The sequence below is a fragment of the Salmo salar genome, unplaced genomic scaffold (genome assembly GCF_965601325.2).
Source record: "Salmo salar unplaced genomic scaffold, fSalSal1 ptg000221l, whole genome shotgun sequence".
In the NCBI taxonomy this organism is placed as follows: Eukaryota; Metazoa; Chordata; class Actinopteri; order Salmoniformes; family Salmonidae; genus Salmo; species Salmo salar.
In genome coordinates this window covers 2307762-2328246 of record NW_027675333.1, presented here as the reverse complement: position 1 = coordinate 2328246, position 20485 = coordinate 2307762, and the positions used below count along the sequence as shown (strand labels likewise).

Here is a 20485-nt window from a genome sequence, read left to right as displayed (position 1 = left end):
TCTCGTCTTCCTAAAACTCACTAGCTTCTAGAACTCTCGTCTTCCTTGGAACGAGCCCAAACAAAACTCATCTCCAATACGGAAAAACGTGCAGTCAAAATAAATTGGGATCCATGGCAACGCAATGGCTAAACACAAAACATTTTTGACTGCCCACCCTTGAGACAATCAGCAACCAAGTTGTCCTCACCACAGACATGTCTGATTTCAAGAGGAAACTCCTGCAATATCCATAGTAACTTTCCACACCTCACTGCGGAGCTTCTCTCTCTTTTCAGGGTTCACTAGATAGGCATGTTGTTGGATCGGGGCCCAGTCCCCAATGTCATGCTCTAGTACATTTGGGTTGGCACATCTGAGAATGATCCCTGATATTATAAAATTACATTATAAAATTATCCCTGATATTCCGTCAATATAATTGTACCCAAAAATTGTCAGTTGGTTGCATAAATCATTGATTACTAAATGTTACATTAATTGTAAATATGAAATATCAAACCAAATGTACACCCCTTTGTTAATATGTATTGGCAATAATTAACTTAATGGTGACGCATGGAATAATAAAACACGTATCTTTTGTCAGGCTGAATGTTTGAAATATGAGGTGATTTGAGTCATGCTTCTTCAGTAGTGGAATAAAGACAATTAGAATTTGAATGTTGTCAATAAATGCTGGAGTGATGTAGGATTGTTAATACAATTGATTATAGACCAATTTATTATACTGAGTCAATGTGTATAGGCTGCAAGGACGTTGAATTTAAGTTGTTTTCAAGTCAATGAAAAAAACTACATCTTCTCAACTTTCACTTTCAACTAAAACTGAATGTGTATTGGATGTTGGGCATAGTCTTATTTTCAACATCTTTTCAATTACATTTTGCTGGGTGGGATATTTTCCATGCATGGAAAGGGGTTGGAGGCAAAGGACAAATAAATAAGTGCTACCAAACATAACAAGCATTTCACAAACACTACAGTGTATAAATAAGACGCATTAAATAAAACCACAATGAGGACAAGTTTTCATTAATCATTGGGTACATCGTACGAAAAGCATCAGAATTATCTTAAATAGGGAAATAATTCAAGTTCAGAATCACAACATAAAATACATAGGCATTTCATCATTAAGTCCTTTAGGAAATAATGTCTGGTGGGCTGTCTAAATCAATAACCAATTTGCAGAAACAGTTTGTGATAAATTGAAAACCTAAACATAACATGTGCTATATACACAAACATCTGCCACAATAATCATATTACTTGTATTTTTTAAACAAGCACCTTATAAACTGTACAAGCACCAGAAACACTGTTGTTTTGACAAGTAGCAATAAATCACTGATATCGATTAGGGGGGAAATCAGGTTGTACGTGCTGTTGAAACTAACACAACTAAAAAAACACATGGAAATGGGAGATATATTTTACCTCACTGATTAGAGGACAACCTGCAGAAGACAGTCAGCTACATTTTGGAGTGACGCATTTAAATGTAGGGGTCCCAAAACAAAGGAACACAACACTTATTCATCGATATCATGCTAAAATCATTTGTGTGACAGGAGGGAGATGAAGTTGCACGTCCTGTTAAACTAACAGCTCAAAAACCACACGGAATCTGGGAATAATGTGTACATCCCTGGTTAGAGGACAATTTGTAGAAAACAGCTATCTACATTTTGAAGTGTTGCATTTTGATTCAAGTGGGTCACCAACGTGGTAAGTGTAACAACCCTTTCAGAGCCTGGATTTTCCCCAAGGCTAATATCCATATCATGTTGAAATCAATTGTTGAAGGGGCAAACGTTTAGGTGTCTACATTGTCCTACTACAATGTGTTAACATTCTACATTGTGAAGTTTATTTATTGATATCATGAAACAACTCCATGTATTTTCTGATATTTGATCAGAGATCTTTTATCAGATTATCTCTGGGCAGAGCTAAGAGGTTTCTCTCCTCTATGTGTTCTCTTGTGTACAGTCAGATTCCCAGAATGAACAAAACTCTTCCCACATTGATCACAGCTATAAGGTTTCTCTCCTGTGTGTATTCTCTGGTGTAGAGTCAGATTGTTAGATGCAGCAAAACTCTTCCCACACTGATCACATGTATAAGGCTTCTCCCCTGTGTGTATTCTCTGGTGTAATGTCAGTTTGCTAGATCTTATAAAACTCTTCCCACATTGATCACAGCAATAGGGTTTCTCTCCTGTGTGTATTCTCTGGTGTCTTGTCAGATTGCCAGATTCTGTAAAACTCTTCCCACATTGATCACAGCTATAAGGTTTCTCTCCTGTGTGTATTCTCTGGTGTTGAGTCAGATTGCTAGATGCAGAAAAACTCTTCCCACATTGATCACAGCTATAAGGCTTCTCTCCTGTGTGTATTCTCTGGTGTCTTGTCAGACTGCCAGATTCTGTAAAACTCTTCCCACATTGATCACAGCTATAAGGTTTCTCTCCTGTGTGTATTCTCTGGTGTAGAGTAAGATTGCTAGATGCAGCAAAACTCTTCCCACATTGATCACAGCTATAAGGCTTCTCTCCTGTGTGTATTCTCTGGTGTACAGTCAGCTGCCCAAATTGACCAAAACTCTTCCCACATTGATCACAGCTATAGGGTTTCTCTCCTGTGTGTATTCTCTGGTGTAGAGTCAGATTGTTAGATGCAGCAAAACTCTTCCCACATTGATCACAGATAAAAGGTTTCTCTCCTGTGTGTGTTCTCTGGTGTAATGTCAGCTGGCGAGATTGAACAAATGTCTTCCCACATTGATCACAGCTATAAGGTTTCTCTCCTGTGTGTGTTCGCTGGTGTACAGTCAGCTGCCCAAATCGACCAAAACTCTTCCCACATTGATCACAGCTATAAGATTTCTCTCCTGTGTGTATTCTCTGGTGAAGAGTCAGATTGCTAGATGCAGCAAAACTCTTCCCACATTGATCACAGCTAAAAGGTTTCTCTCCTGTGTGTATTCTCTGGTGTAATGTCAGTTTGCTAGATCTTGTAAAACTCTTCCCACATTGATCACAGCTAAAGGGTTTCTCTCCTGTGTGTATTCTCTGGTGTAGAGTCAGATTGCTAGATGAAGCAAAACGTTTCCCACATTGATCACAGCTAAAAGGTTTCTCTCCTGTGTGTGTTCTCTGGTGTAATGTCAGCTGGTGAGATTGAACAAATGTCTTCCCACATTGACCACAGCTATAAGGTTTCTCTCCTGTGTGTGTTCTCTGGTGTACAGTCAGATTGCTAGATGCAGCAAAACTCTTCCCACATTGATCACAGCTATACGATTTCTCTCCTGTGTGTATTCTCTGGTGTAATGTCAGCTGGTGAGATTGAACAAATGTCTTCCCACACTGATCACAGGTATAAGGCTTCTCTGTGTGTATTCTCCTGTGTACAGTCAGCTTCCCAGAATGAACAAAACTCTTCCCACAATGATCACACCTATAAGGTTTCTCTCCTGTATGTATTCTCTCATGTTTTTTAAGGTCTGATGACTGGGTGCATCTCTTCCCACATTGAGCACAGCTATAAGGTTTCTCCCCCGTGTGTATTCTCTCGTGTGATTTTAAATGTCCTGGAGAAACAAACCTCTTCCCACAGTCAGAGCAGCAGTGAGTTCTCTTCCCTGTGGATCTCTGCAGGTGTTTCTTGAGGTGTTCTGATCTGGAGAGACTCTTCTCTGCCTCGTCAGCATCATGATGTTGTTGAGGCTCCCCAGAGGATCCAAGATAGTCCCATATCTCTCCTGTGTGAACAACAAAGTCATACAGATGGTTAAAGGCCCACAACAGCGGTAATCCACTGTAAAAGGTGATGCCAACAGCGTAGCCATGATGTTGTACAACAACTGACATCTGTAATGAATGTAAAAATTTGACATTTGCCTTAAAATGAGCAAGAACAGTCATATTTTGTCTTGTTTTCACATTAGTAGTAACATCGATGATTGTAGGCTAGAAATAAGATATTAATGTTGTTGAAACTCTAAGCAGTGTGCCAGACAACTTTTGGTCTCCAATATAGGCCCCTTTCTGTATTTGCTAAAATTGCAGCACGAGGGCAATTTGATTGCAGAAACTCCTCCCTGCTAATGAGGAAAGCGATAGTTATGGATGTACTATATCTGCCTGGAGCAAAAATGGTGAGCAAAGATTTTAGTTTTTCACAATGTATTCTGAATGTGAATGGGGAAAATTCAGGGGAGTAACATCCATTTCCAGGTTGCTTATGAGTTCATTTCACACTACCTTGGATTATAATTGTAAGGATATTTGAATGTCCTGTTTAATATGTTTGCTAAAGCATTAAGAATTATGTGTAATTATTGAAGAACCGCGTTAATGACAGTATCCATTTGGGTGTTGTCAATAAAGTTAAGATTTTAGTTATTTACTTAACCAGGTAGGCCAGTTGAGAACAAGTTCTCATTTACAACTGTGACCTGGCCAAGATAAAGCAAAGCAGTTCGACACAAACACAGAGTTACACGTGGGATAAACAAATGTACAGTCAATAACACAACAGAAAAATCTATATACAGTGTGTGCAAATGGAGTAAGGAGGTAAGGCAATAAATAGGCCATAGTAGCAGAGTAATTACAATGTAGCAAATTAACACTGGAGTGATGGATGTGCAGATGATGATGTGCAAGTAGAGATACTGGGGTGGAAAAGAGCAAAAGAAGTATATAAAAACATGGGGATGAGGTAGGCAGTTGGATGGGCTATTTACAGATGGGCTGTGTACAGCTGCAGCGATCGGTAAGCTGCTCAGATAGCTGATGCTTAAAGTTAGTGAGGGAGATATAAGTCTCCAAAGTCAGCAATTTTTGCAATTCGTTCCAGTGATTGGCAGCAGAGAACTGGAAGGAAAGTCAGCCAAAATAGGTGTTGGCTTTGGGGATGACCAGTGAGATATACCTCCTGGAGTGCGTGCTATGGATGGGTGTTGCTATGGTGACCAGTGAGCTGAGTTAAGGCGACCTTAGCAAAGACTTGTAGATGACCTGGAGCCAGTGGGTTTGGCGACGAATATGTAGCGAGGGCCAGCCGACGAGAGCATACAGGTCGCAGTGGTGGGTGCTATATGGGGCTTTGGTGACAAAACGGTTGGCACTGTGATAGACTGCATCCAGTTTGCTGATTGGAGTGTTGGAGGCTATTTTGAAACTGACATCACCGAAGTCAAGGATGGGTAGGATAGTCAGTTTTACGAGGGTATGTTTGGCAGTGTGAGTGAAGGAGGGTTTGTTGTGAAATAGGAAGCCGATTCTAGATTTAATTTTGGATTGGAGATGCTTAATATGAGTCTGGAAGGAGAGTTTACAGTCTAACCAGACACCTAGGTATTTGTAGTTGTCCACATATTCTAGGTCAGAACCGTCCAGAGTAGTGATGCTAGTCGGGCGGGTTGGTACGGGCAGCGATCGGTTGAAGAGCATGCATTTTGTTTTACTAGCATTTAATAGCAGTTGGAGGCCACCGAAAGAGTGCTGTATTGCATTGAAGCTCGTTTGGAGGTTTGTTAAAACCTCTTAGGGATAGGGGGCAGTATTTTCACGTTCGGATGAAAAACGTACCCAAATTAAACTGCCTCCTACTCAGACTCAGAAGGTAGGATATGCATACTATTAGTAGATTTGGATAGAAAACACTCTGAAGTTTCTAAAACTGTTTGAATGATGTCTGTGAGTATAACAGAACTCGTACTGTATCTACATACTGTATCTACTAAATCCTGAGAAAAATTCAAACAGGAGGTGGGAAATCTGAGAATTGTAGTTTTTCTTTTGAATTCCTATCAAAACTACAGTGTCTAAGGGGTCATGTTGCACTTCCTAAGGCTTCCATTGGCTGTCAACAGTCTTTAGAAACTGGTTTAAATTTACATTTACATTTTAGTCATTTAGCAGACGCTCTTATCCAGAGCGACTTACAGTAGTGAATACATACATTTGTTTTGTACTGGCCCCCCGTGGGAATCGAACCCACAACCCTGGCGTTGCACACACCATGCTGGCATTGCAAACACCATGCTCTACCAACTGAGCCACGGGGAAGGCCAGTATGTATAACACACCATGCTGGCATTGCAAACACCATGCTCTACCAACTGAGCCACAGGGGGGCCTGCAGAGGGGTTTCATCCTTCTCCTGTTACTAGGCAGAAAACAGGAGCTCAGTCAATGAGTGGCCTGTCTGAGGACATGGGACTTGGTGATGCGCGCCTTTCCTTCTTTTCCTTCTGGAATGAATACGCTATTGTCCGGTTGGAAAATTATCGCATTTTTACATTAAAAATACCCCAAAGATTGATTGTAAACATCGTTTGACATGTTTCTACAAACTGTAATGGAACTTTTGAGCTTTTCGTCTATTTATTTGCGCCCCCGTCTCGTGCCTTTGGAATAGTGTTCTGGACGCGCCAACAAAACGGAGGTATTTGGACATAAATTATGGACTTTATCGAACAAATGAACATTTGTTGTGGAAGTGGGAATCCTTCAAGTGCATTCTGCCGAAGATCAGCAAAGGTAAGGAAAGATTTATAACACTATTTTGGAGTTTTGCAGACGCCATGACTTGGCGGGTAACTGTATAGCTTGCTTTGATGGCTGAGCTCTGTACTCAGAATATTGAACAATGTGCTTTCCCCGTAAAGTTGTTTTGAAATCTGACACAGCGGTTGCATTAAAAGTAGTATATCTATAATTCTTTAAATAATTGTTATGTAATTTGTCAACGTTTATGACGAGTATTTCTGTAATATGTGTGCACATTGTGTGTGAACATTTTCTGAACATCACGGGCCAATGTAAAATGCTGTTTTTGGATATAAATATGAACTTGATCGAACAAAACATACATGTATTTTGTAACATGATGTACTATGAGTGTCATCTGATGAAGATCGTCAAAGGTTAGTGCTTAATTTTAGCTGTATTTCGGGTTTTTGTGACGCATCTCCTTGCTAGGAAAATGGCTGTGTGGCTTTTCTTGTTTTGGTGGTGTCCTATCATAATGTAATGTATTGCTTTCGCTGTAAAGCCTTTTTGAAATCGAACAATGTGGTTGCATTAACGAGAAGTGTATCTTTAAAATGGTGTAAAATAGTTGTATGTTTTAAAAAATTGAAATTATTAGAATTTAGTTGTTTTAAAATTTCATGCCATGCTATTTTGTCAAACAATCCCGTTAACGGGATCCTATCTCGAAGCAAGAGGTTAACACAGTCTCCAAAGAAGGGCCAGATGTATACAGAATGGTGTCGTCTGCGGAGAGGTGAATCAAGGAATCACCCGCAGCAAGAGCGACATCGCTGATATATGCAGAGAAAAGAGTCGGCCCGAGATTTGAATCCTGTGGTACCCCCATAGAGACTGCCAGAGGTTCGGACAACAGGCCAGGTCAATGAAGACGGCTGCACAGTACTGTCTTTTAACGATCGCGGTTATGATATCGTTTAGTACCTTGAGCGTGGATGAGGTGCAACAATGATCAGTTCGGAAACCGGATTGCACAGCGGAGAAGGTACGGTGGGATTCGAAATAATCAGTGATCTGTTTATTAACTTGGCTTTCGAAGACTTTAGAAAGGCAGGACAGGATGGATATAGGTCTGTAACAGTTTGGGTCTAGAGTGTCACCCCCTTTGAAGAGGGGGTTGACCACGGAAGCTTTCTGATTTTTAGGAATCTCGAACTATACGAAAGAAAGGTTGAACAGTCTAGTAATAGGGGTTGCAACAATGGCGGCAGATAATTTTAGAAAGAGGATCCAGCTTGTCTAGCCCAGCTGATTTGTACGGGTCCAGGTTTTACAGCTCTTTCAGAACATCACCTATCTGGATTTTGATGAAGGAGAAGCTGGGGAGGCTTGGGCAAGTAGCTTCGGGGGGTGCGGAGCTGTTGACCGGGGTTGGGGTAGCCAGGAGGAAAGCATCTCCAGCCGTAGAGAAAAGCTTATTGAAATTCTCCATTATTGTGGATTTATCGGTGGTGACAGTGTTTCCTAGCCTCAGTGCAGATTGGCAGCTGGGAGGAGGTGCTCTTAGTCTCCATGGACTTTACAGTGTCCCAAAATTTTTTGGAGTTAGAGCTACGGGATGCACATTTCTGTTTGAAAAAGCCTTTGCTTTCCTAACTGACTGTGTGTATTGGTTCCGGACTTCTCTGAAAAGTTGCATATCGCGGAGACTATTCGATGCTAGTGCAGTACGCCAGAGGATGTTTTTGTAATGGTCGAGGGCAGTCAGGTCTGGAGTGAACCAAGGGCTATATCTGTTCTTAGTTATACATTTTTTAAAGGGGCATGCTAATTTAAGAAAATCCTTATTTAGGAAATTTCTTTTAAAGAACAACCAGGCATCCTATACTGATGGGATGAGGTCAATGTCCTTCCAGGATACCCGGGCAAGGTCGATTAGAAAGGCCTGCTCGCAGGAGTGTTTAACAGTGATGAGGGGTGGTCGTTTGACCACGAACACATAACAGATGCAGGCAATGAGGCAGTGATCGCTGAGATCCTGATTGAAAACAGCAGAGGTGTATTTGGAGGGCAAGTTGGTCAGGATAATATCTATGAGGGTGCCCATCTAGCTTGGATTGTAGGACGGCCGGGGTGTTAAGCATATCCCAGTTTAGGTCACCTAACAGAACAAACTCTGAAGATAGATGGGGGGCAATCGATTCACATATGGTGTCCAGGGCACAGCTGGGAGCTGAGGTGGGTCTATAACAGCTGGCAACAGTGAGAGACTTGTTTCTGGAGAGATTCATTTTTAAAATTAGAAGCTCGAACTGTTTGGGCATAGACCTGGAAAGTATGACAGAACTTTGCAAGCCATCTCTGCAGTAGATTGCAACTCCTCCCCCTTTGGCAGTTCTATCTTGACGGAAAATGTTGTAGTTGGGGATGGAAATTTCAGAATTTTGGTGGCCTTCCAAAGGCAGGATTCAGACACGGCAAGGACATCAAGGTTGGCGGAGTGTGCTAAAGCAGTGAGTCAAACAAACTTAGGGAGGAGGCTTCTGATGTTAACATGCATGAAACCAAGGCTTTTACGGTTACAGAAGTCAACAAATGAGAGCGCCTGGGGACACACAGGGCCTGGGTTAACCTCTACATCACCCGAGGAACAGAGGAGTAGGATGAGGGTACGGCTAAAGGCTATCAGAACTGCTCATCTAGTGCGTTGTGAACAGAAAATAAAAGGAGCAGAATGCTGGGTAGTATAGATTCAAGGCCTAATGTACAGACAGGGGTATGGTAGGGTGCGGGTACAGTGGAGGTAAACCTAGGCGTTGAGTGACGATAAGAGAGGTTGCATCTCTGGAGGCACCAGTTATGCTAGGTGAGGTCACCGCATGTGTGGGAGGTGGGACAAAAGAGTTCTCTGAGGCATGTTCAGTGGGACTAGGGGCTCCGCAGTAAAATAAAACAATGATAACTACCCTAAACAACAGTATACAAGGCATATTGACATTAGAGAGACATAAAGCGAGGCAAAAAGCAATCACAGGTGTTGATTGGGAGAGCTAGCTAAGACAACAACGGGTAAGACAACAACAACAGGTAAAGTGGTGATGAATGGGCAGAGGGTCAGTTAACTACACACAGGGCCTGAGTTCGAGGCTGGGGCCAACAGATAAACAAAACAGAGTACCGTGATTAATGAACAGTCCAGCAGGCATCAGCTATGTAGCCAAGTGATCATAGGGTCCAGTGAACAGGAATATATGAACCAGGGAAGCCGTTAGGTAGTCATTACTACGCTAGCCGGGAGATGCGCCTGGCTCGAGGCTAACTGGTGCTAGCTTCGGGACAAGGGCATCACCGACATCTGGCAAAGGCCAGTTGAAGGCACATCAGACGGAAATGCGTCGACAGACCAGTCGTGATGGATCGTTGGGGCTCCGTGTCGACAAAGGGTCCAGGCCAATTGGCAAAAGAGGTATTGTAGCTGGAGTAATTTTGTTTGCTAGCCGGGAGATACACCCGGCTCGAGGCTAACTGGTGCTAGCTTCGGGACAAGGGCGTTAGCCACTATAGCCACTCCGGTGCAAAGGTCCAGAGCTTACGGCAGGAATCCGGTGATGTAGTGGCTTCTAGTCGTCTTAGTGAAGAGTCCGGGAGGCATCAGCTGTGTAGCTGAGTGATCCTAGGGTCCACTGAGCAGGCCGGGAGATGGGCCTGGCTCAAGGCTAGCTTGAGGCTAGGTCACTCGGTAGCAGCTAGCTAGCTGCGATTATCCGGTGTAATGGTCCAGAGCTTACGGCAGGAATACGGTGATGTAGTGGAGAAAAACAGTTCGATATGCTCAGGGTTGATATCGCGCTGTGCAGACTGGCAGGTATTATCCAGGCTAAAAGCGGCTGGTATCTGAGCTAAAAAGGTAAAGACATCTAGCAGTGGTTAACAATGACTAAATAGCTGCCAGCTAATTAGCTGGTTAGCTGCTGATGGAGGTTCTAGCTATAAGGCCTAAAAAATAGCAGATCCGTATTATAATGGGTGAGGCGGGTTGCCGGAAGGTGTATTTAATTTAAAAATGGAAAAAAAAGATTGAAATATATTGCAATATATTTTAAAAAAGACGAAAAAAACATAACATTTACAACACGCCATTGGATTACAAGATGAATCTCAGTTAAAAACCATTGGATTTAGCAAACTCTGAAATTATTCAGTATTTCTGTGCCCACGAAAACTGTTTTCCCAGCATAACATAAGGAGCCACTAAATGATACGTAATTCGAGTGCATTTCAGAATTTAAAAAAAACTGTCCGACAGCAAGATCCAGTATTTAAGTTGAAGTTCATCATATGACAAGCGTAACGTTATGACTATAACTACTGTTCCCTTTCATTCGGTCAACTTCGGTACAACATACTATAGACAATCAATTCCCATGCCGACCCAAACGGACACTAAATGAAACGGCCCCTGGCAGACCACCCAGATCCGACCTCGCAATTTATTAATTGTCTTTGCTTGAAACACTCCTGTCAATGTTGAGTAAGGACGCACACCTAATTACGCATATAGAAGTAGGACTAGTCTACCTGGCCTGCACGCAAATGTAGGTCTATAAATGTGCCCATTTGGGAATGTCTGATAGTATTTCTGATTGTCTTAATGCACAACCACTAATGACTTGTGGAGCTTCTCAAAGTAATTTTTCCTTCACCTCAAACAGCAAGTAAACAAAGTCTAATCAAAATCAATTGCGTACGACAATAGTTCCTCTAAGTATTTTCGTAAAATATTTCCACTCGGCATGAAAGGGAAAAATGTTATGCTCTGATCCAGTGGAAATGTCATAAAATACCTGATTACTTCTTTTCCTTTGCACAAATAGCCGACAGCTGTGTCTGTCCTGAACTCACTGGCGCCGGGAAACTGAGGGCCGAGAATATTTTATACAATGTTGCAAGCTTGCTATCACAAGTTTCGGAGGACCCAATTGATAGTTGATACAATGTTTCAAGTTTATTTTTACATAGTTGGCAATGGCAATAAAAGTTACTTTTAGATTTGTATAATTTTCATTTAGATTTAGATAGAATGTAGATTAATCACAGACAATGATTTTGAGATACTATTATGAATTAAATTAAACTGTTCCAGTAAAATATGCATATGAAAATCCTAACTGGCACGCAAATCGGTAGAAATGGTAAGATACATTGTCACTCTAAATGGAAAAGTTTTACGACCTCTGGTGTAGTCAATTACTGAAAAAAACTTCAGGAGCAAAACGGCAGAATTTACGAAGTCCAGCAGCAGCGGGGGGAGGAGGAGGGAAGAGTTTTTCTTGGTTAAATTGGTGACTGGCTCCCTGAGTAACTTGTGTATCTGTAATTATTTAATCAAACAGCATGCTTACAGCATCAGACAAGTTACGTACATATAGTTGATTTTATAAAAACACATGGGGCGATTTGTAGAAAGAACAGATGACTCTTGGTTGACCAAGATGTATTTTAGTTGGGGACAGCACTAGAACATGATTTTGGGGCTCCCGAGTGGCACAGCGGTCTAAGACACTGCATCTCAGTGCTTGAGGCGTCACTACAGGCTGTATCACAACCGGCCGTGATTGGGAGTCCCATAGGGTGGTGCACAATTGGCCCAGCGTTGTCCGGGGTAGGCCATCATTGGAAATAAGAATTTGTTCTTAACTGACTTGCCCAGTTAACTTGTTGGGGATAGGGGGCAGTATTTTCACGGCCGGATAAAAAACGTACCCGATTTAAACTGGTTACTACTCTTACCCACAAACAAGAATATGCAGATAATTAGTAGATTTGGATAGAAAACACCGAAGTTTCTAAAACTGTTTGAATGGTGTCTGTGAGTATAACAGAACTCATATGGCAGTCAAAACCCTGAGACAAACCCTAACAGGAAGTGGAAATCTGATTTGTGGAATCACTTTCAACCCTTTGCCTATGAAACACACCGTGAGTTAGGATTCATTTAGCACTTCCTAAGGCTTCCACTAGATGTCAACAGTCTTTACAAAGTGGTTTGAGTCTTCTCCGGTAAAAACTGACCGAACGAGAGGCCTGGAAAGTTTGTCATAGAGGGAGGGCCATTACTACTATGATGCGCGTGCCCGTGGGTACTCTCTCGCTCCGAAACGTTTAGTAAGACAATGCAATCGTCCGCCTTGAATATTTTTGAAGTTCTGATTGAAAAAGGCCCTAAAGATTTATGTTATACAACGTTTGACATGTTTGAACGAACGTAAATACATTTTTTTTTGCACATTCGTGAGGACAAGTCCGCGCGCGCTTCGTAAATTATGAGTAGCCTTCGGAACGCGCTAACAAGAAGGAGCTATTGGGACATAAATTAACAACTTTTTCGAACAAAACTACATTTGTTGTGGACCTGGGATTCCTGGAAGTGCCTTCTGATGAAGATAATCAAAGGTAAGTGAATATTTACAATAGTATATTTGATTTTAGATGGTTCCAAGATGGCGCTAACCTGTATCGCCTAGCCTATTTTTCTGAGCATAGCACCTCGTTTATTGCAAAGTGTGATTTCCCAGTAAAGTTACTTTTAAATCTGGCAATGCGGTTGCATTCACGAGATGTTAATCTATAATTCTTTGAATGACAATATTATATTTGATTCACCGGAAGCATTTGAGGGAAAATATTTTCTGAACGTCACGCGCCGATGTAAAATGCTGTTTTTATATATAAATATGAACTTTATCGAACAAAAAATGCATATATTGTGTAACATGATGTCCTAGGAGTGTCATCTGATGAAGATTGTCAAAGGTTAGCGCTGCATTTAGCTGTGTTTTGGGGTATTTGTGATGCATGCTAGTTGCTTTGAAAATGGCAGTGTGATTATTTTTGGCAGGGTACTCTCCTAACATAATCTGTTTTGCTTTTGCTGTAAAGCCTTTTTGAAATTGGACAACGTGGTTCGATTCAGGAGAGGTGTATCTATAAAATGGTGTAAAATAGTCATATATTTGAGAAATTGAAGTGATAGCATTTATGAGGTATTTGTATTTTGCGCGACATGATTCCACTGGCTGTTGACTAGGGTGGGACGCAAATGTCCCACGTTGCCCAGACAGGTTAAATAAAGGTAACATTTAAATAAGTGTTTTTTGACAAACCGTCTTTCACAAATCCGTCAAGGCACCAACTTTGAGAAGGGTTTAAAACAAAGGTTTCAAACCAATTCATGAATGTTATTGAATCTAGGAATGTTTCGCCTTTTATGTAATGGCATGAAAAAATTGTCTGAATATTATACAATGACTTATCAACAGCTGTAATAATTTGACCCCCACAGGAAATCTACACTGGTAATTCTAGAATATACTATATAGTCTAGAAACCTGGTTAAACTATCATTATGACATCATGGATGAATTCTAGAATATACTATAAAGCCTAGAAACCTGGTTAAACTATCATTATGACATCATGGATGAATTCTAGAATATACTATTTAGCCTAGAAACCTGGTTAAACTATCATTATGACATCATGAACAGCCAGTCTTTGTATTCATAGTGTAGTGAATTCAGGGGATAGCCTGAAGGTTGCTACAATAGCTTTCTCTTTCAATTTGAGAGTGATTACATTTCTCCTTCCCCCATCCCTCAGCTGTTTACCAAACCAAGTCTCTAGGCAGCCATTTTGTTACTGTTGAAAAAAACTCACACAGCAATCACTCAACCAATCTGCGGTTCAAACACTGTTTTGGTAATAAGATGATGGGTTTGGAGAAATGTAACTACTTTCAAATGCATAGACAGACCTATGGATGCAATGACTGACCATCCATGATATCAACATTACAGTTTTAACCATGTTGAGGCTGTACAGTGTTGATTTACATTGTTTCTAGATGTTGGAGTAAAAAAAAGCTTATTTGGGGATCTGATGGGGTAAACTAAGCTCATGAGGCATGTGTTATATTCTTCAAGAATCAATGGCTATATATAAATCATTTAAAAGTCCAAATATGGATGTAGAAATTTTATATTTCCCCTTTAACACCAAACATCAGTTCAACAACTGCAGAGTTTGTGCCTCTGTTAAGACAGTACTTACTAGTGTTAATCGGGGAACGGTTTCTCAAAACCATCTTATGGCTAAGTTCACCGTTAGAACCATTGGATGCCTTAAGTTGCGTTTGGGAAACCGGGCCCAGATGTCCAGTTTCCTCCTCTATCGATGTAACAGTCATCTCCCCCTCTTCCTCTTTCACTCCATAAACTGCATCCTCCTCTTCTTTTACTGTGACATCCTCCTCCTCTTTCACTCTGAACGCGTCTTTTTCTTCTTTCACAGTAACGGCCTCACCCTCTACTTCTTGTTTTACTGTGATGTCCTCTTCTTTAGCAGGAGAGTAGCTCAGTGAACGCATGGTCGGAGATGTTAGCTAGGCTAATGCTAACTTAACCAGCCTGCTAGTGTGGTGGAAAATTGTCTTAAGAATAACACTTCTTACAAGAACTTGTAAATTTAATATAGTCTTTAATACAGAGTAGTAAAGCCGAGCCGGTCCGCGGAACAACGACTCCCTTCCTTAGGCCCCGGCTCTGCTTTTATGCACATACAATACATAGGTCCACCCTTTATGTAAATGAAGTAAAACCATGCGTTCTGCCACCATTTTCTTTCAACCCAATGGATAACGCCCTCATCTGCTTTTAGCTCTAACATAGTAGTGGCTGGATAACGCCCTCATCTGCTTTTAGCTCTAACATTTTGGTGGCTAGATTCTCCTCATATGGATATGAAAATAAGGCATGCTTTGCATGCTTACGCTTGGCATATATTTAGTCATGGCCATACATTCAGCTTGCCTGGCCGTTGCGTGGTTCCTACTTGGGGATGTATGGCCACCTGTTATCTCCACTCAGGGCCAGCTGCCAGTCTCCTCTTTCGCTAGCTAATGTATTTATATTTCTTTCCCTCAGCAGTCTCCCACATAAATCCCTCCTCTGGGACTAATTAGTCCCACATCAAACCTGATTAAACTAGAGACAATAAGGATGGAAGCAAAATAATAGATACATAGAATAATAAGTGTGTTGAACGAAATGTGAACAGATAAAACATAATCATATACTGGACCAAACATCTCCAATCCAATAACATGGGTAGGAGTAAAAGATCCAGTCAGGCTTAAAATAGTAAATGAGGATACACATAACAAATTAGTATACTATGAAGAAGCATGAGCATGTAGTACATAGCCTTGCCTGAGGTTATCTCAGTTATGTAGAGTATAGAATATAACAAGAATTTAAAAGAATAATAAACATAATAGACCTAATTAAAGTTAATATTCTTACTATGAATCTGAACAAGCCCTGAGTGAGCAAAAATAAAAGTTACAGACAACATTCCAAATTGAGACACGATTCTTCCTCGCGGACCCCTTTCTAACAGAAATTAAGCATACATCACTCATTACTGCTAGAAGATTAAGGGCATGGTCCGTAGACACTTGTAACCGGAATACCTTCTGTTACCTAGCGTGTAATAAATGATCCTCATTTTAGGAAGGCAAAACTGGCTTAAATTTAAAAGAAAATGCATACATTTATATATGTATGAAAACCATAAAACAAACATAAAATACGACATACACTTAAGGTTTGTTCAAAGTCATACCAGAATTTACATCATAGGGGCACATTCCTTATTTCCACATATAGGGCAATCCTCTCTTTGACACATTGCACAGAATAAGGGTTCAGGATGATGGTAATGTCCATCATTGTCCTCTTGGGAGCACCACTTGCAACGCCTGGGTTGCAGACATTTTTTGTGTACATGGACAAGCACTATCTCATCCGAATCAGGGTCTTTGGCATACACAGGAAACCCACCAGGACGCCAATCATGGCACTCATAACCTCCCCCAAGAATTACCCCATGACGACAGTTAGGATTACCAAAAGGGCAATCAAGGGGTCCTCCAACAGCATTGCAAGGTTTTCCATACTTGTCCGTATAATGTCCAGGGTTACCAGGGACAGGATTGATTATGAGAGGTGGATCCAGTATATGTTCCTTAAACTTCTTTCTTGACCCCCCTCTTATGTCTAGGGTCTGCTCCATGTACTGCCATCTGTTTTTAAACAGTGGTTTTGACCACAAGTGATTTAACCAAAGGCACCACACAGCAAAATACAATGCCCAATGCTACTAGACCTCCACCCATCATAATGGCCAGCCTAGTAAACATAGCACCCCATTTTCCCAAAGCCAGGTCCAACCAATCCCAGACATGAGAATCAAACCCCGCATTCACCTTTACTTCTGCTCTTAACCCTTTAAGTTTATTCATAGCTAGGGAAAATGTTCCATTAGGTGCAGTGTTGTTGGGAATAAAAGTACAACAAGCATCTCCATACATTACACAAACTCCCCCCTTTTCTGCCAATCGCCAGTTGAGAGCTTCCCTATTCTGCCATGTCATCTGGCTTGTGGCCTTTACCTGTTCTCCTAAGGCTGTCAAGGCAGAGTCAGTATAATTAATACATCTTTGTTGGTTATAGTATATATAATTAATCCACTCTAAATTCTTATTGGGTGTTACCCACAAAAATATAGATTCAAATCCAGATTTAATCTCATCTCTGGCCTTAAACTCGTTGGGCACACCTCTGGATTGTCCAATTGAATCAAGGTACACTCTAGGATCTGATTCATACTCCCTCCTAGTTCTAGTGTTAACATGCCCCTCCTGTGGTGTTTTGATGACGGTAACCTGTTGGACTGCTCTGACTAAAGCACACAATCCAGTCCATTCTTCAGGAAGAACATTCAGAAGTTTGTTTTTCCCACACATCCAAAAGCTATCAGCAATACCTCTATCTTGGGTTTTTAACATAGTAAGAGACGGTGCAACCTGAGTGATGTGGCCACACGAACCCCTCCTATTGGTAGTTAATCCTTTCTCATCAAATTTGCGAATCCCCGCAATCTCTAACACCCAGATAGTGTCACATTTAACAGTTGTGTTTCCTACGTTAATCCGACCAATACCATAGTTATAGAAACATTCATATTTTCCCTTAACCACAGTACTTTTTTCTATCTGAGGTCTAGTTAAATCAGTTTTAATGTTGTATGCAGCACATTCCTTATTAGCCAGTACAGTCTCATTTAACATAGTTTTACCCCTAGTACTACCCAAGGCCATTCTGCATTCAATGTCACAAAGGAATATGGTACTTTCCCGGTTTACAATTAGCATTTTTCCAATTAGCACAACTGTCAAATGATGCAGGTTCAGGTACTATTAACACTTCAGACAAGGGTGATTTGCTGCACAAGATACAATCGTCCATTCTATGTCTGTCCGCCGTATACCTAGCCCATTTATACCAATCATTCTTTACCGCTTCTTCCAATGTTTTGTCCTTGAGCGGTTCTGGTTCTAACATATTTGCTGTTTCATCCGCGTCGTCCTCTTGAGGTGGACTGTTGGGTTTTGTCAACAAGTTCCAAATGTCAGTAAAGAACCCTGCTGTTTCTGATGCTTTTGGTTTTGTTGTAGGTATAGTGGATTTTTCACCCAGAGTAGTAGTTGGTACTCTGGTGGTGACCACTGTGGTGTGTACAGCAGCTGCCACAGTCGTCGTGGTTCTAGTCGTTGTAAGCACCTCTAGATTGGGTGCCGGTGTGAATTCGATTTTCATGGTGGTTGAACTGCTCCCTTCAGTCAGTCCTGTACGTGCCAGTTCAACTATAAATTATTCTCCTTCAACGGGTTCAATGTTTTTTATGCTGAGCACCCATTCATTTTCTTCTTTGGTTATTGTTGTCACATCCTTTCGGATCCCAAATCACTTCTCCCTTCGTCTGATGATGAGTCCATCCACAGTACGCGACATCAGGTAGGGGTTTTACCCTGTATATCGTGACCGATCTTTGTTCTCCTGTTTCCGTTATGATCTGAGGTGGGACTGGAATGCTAACCTTGTTTTTCCCACCCGGTTGTTCGGCAGGTTCCTCTCTTTTTTTCCTATTCAATTGTTCATCAAGGGGACCGGGTGAGTGTCGAGAAGTCAATTGTGGGAAAAGTCCCTTGCCCTTCGGCCCTTGGAACGTCTCCCTCTTTTCTCCATTGGGAAGTTTCTCCTCCTGCTGTTTGAGTAGTTTCTCCTTCGGCAGCTCCTGTTGGGCTCGTCTCTCCTTCAGTAGCTTCTGTTGGGATATTTCCTTCTTCAGTGGCTCCTGTAGGGGTATTTCCTTCTTTAGCTTGTGGATCTCCCTCCTCTGACCCACCTGGCTCCCCATCTGGGTAGTCATTAATTCCAGGGAAGAATTGTTCCCATTCTCTGGGGTGTACTTCTGGGTCCCATTGTATTGGGCTTTCGCCATAGATATCTGCCACAGCAGGCATATCACCAGGAGTATCAGGCATATCGTTTCCCCCCCCTTGGAGTCTCTGGTCCCACAGGTTTGAATATTGTTGGTTGGCAGGTTTCTTCTCCCGCCCTGTTTCTTCGTTTACTTCTTCTGAGAGCAGTTGGTGGTGTATCAGTTGTTTCTTGGCTTCCACTTGGCCTGTTAGCTTCCTGGCTTCCTTTTGGAGCCACAATTTCTTCCGCTGCTTCTTCTCCTGTCGCGCCCCCGTTTGGTGTATCAGCATCCTCTTTTCTATCCGGTTGTTTCTTCCTTTCTGTTGGGACTCTGGTGCAGTGGTTGAGATGATACCACGTCTTGCTTCCTTTCACCTGGACGGCTGTTGATGTTGCTTCGGCCACCTCCTTCTCTCCTTGGTTGATCCCACTTTCTCCGGAACACCAGAATGTAGACCAGATCCCCTGGTATCACCTGGCGTGGCCCCTCTGGTCTCTATTCCGGTTCCTTCTTTTTCTCCTGTGAATATATAACTTCATGTATCTTGGTTAGATGCTTTACATATGATTTTAGTTCTGTTTCTAGTATGTCTAAAGAGGGACCTTTGTACAGTCCCCCTAGTGATGGCACAGGCATGGGTCGACCCGTAAGCATTTCATGCGGTGACAAGTGCGTGTTTCTGTTAGTTTCCATGCGACTGCTCATTAGTGCAAGCGGCAAAGCATCTACCCAGTTATCCTCTTACATCTAGACGTTCCGCTAGCGGAACACCTGCTCCAATATCCAATGATAAGCATGGCGCGAATTACAAATTCCTCAAAAATACAAAAACTTCAATTTTTCAAACATATGACTATTTCCCAGCATTTTAAAGACAAGACTCTCCTTTATCTAACCACACTGTCCGATTTCAAAAAGGCTTTACAGCGAAAGCAAAACATTAGATTATGTCAGCAGAGTACCAAGCCAGAAATAATCAGACACCCATTTTTCAAGCTAGCATATAATGTCACAAAAAACAAAACCACAGCTAAATGCAGCACTAACCTTTGATGATCTTCATCAGATGACACACCTAGGACATTATGTTATACAATACATGCATGTTTTGTTCAATCAAGTTCATATTTATATCAAAAAACAGCTTTTTACATTAGCATGTGATGTTCAGAACTAGCATACCCCCCGCAAACTTCCGGGGAATTTGCTAACAATTTACTAAATTACTCACGATAAACGTTCACAAAAAGCATAACAATTATTTAAAGAATTATAGATACAGAACTCTATGCACTCGATATGTCCGATTTTAAAATAGCTTTTTGGTGAAAGCACATTTTGCAATATTCTAAGTACATAGCACAGCCATCACGGGCTAGCTATTTAGACACCCGGCAAGTTTAGCCTTCACCAAAATCAGATTTACTATTATAAAAGTTTGATTACCTTTTGTTGTCTTCGTCAGAATGCACTCCCAGGACTGCTACTTCAATAACAAATGTTGGTTTGGTCCAAAATAATCCATCGTTATATCCGAATAGCGGAGTTTTGTTCGTGCGTCCCAGACACTATCCGAAATGGTAAATCAGGGTC

The 20485-nt window shown here is 41.5% G+C and overlaps 1 protein-coding gene across 1 annotated transcript in view; it reads right to left on the bottom strand.

Annotated features, from left to right (window-relative positions):
* Nucleotides 1-19181, bottom strand: part of LOC145867188 (uncharacterized) — a 33998-nt gene extending 14817 nt beyond the window's left edge. The window contains exons 1-3 of the mRNA XM_082971239.1: nt 19044-19181; nt 18619-18916; nt 1978-3702 (exon numbers count right to left, since the gene is read on the bottom strand). Of these exons, the coding sequence (XP_082827365.1) occupies nt 1978-3702; nt 18619-18916; nt 19044-19181 (2161 nt within the window). The remainder of the gene's footprint in view (nt 1-1977; nt 3703-18618; nt 18917-19043) is intronic.
* Nucleotides 19182-20485: the final 1304 nt, after the last annotated feature.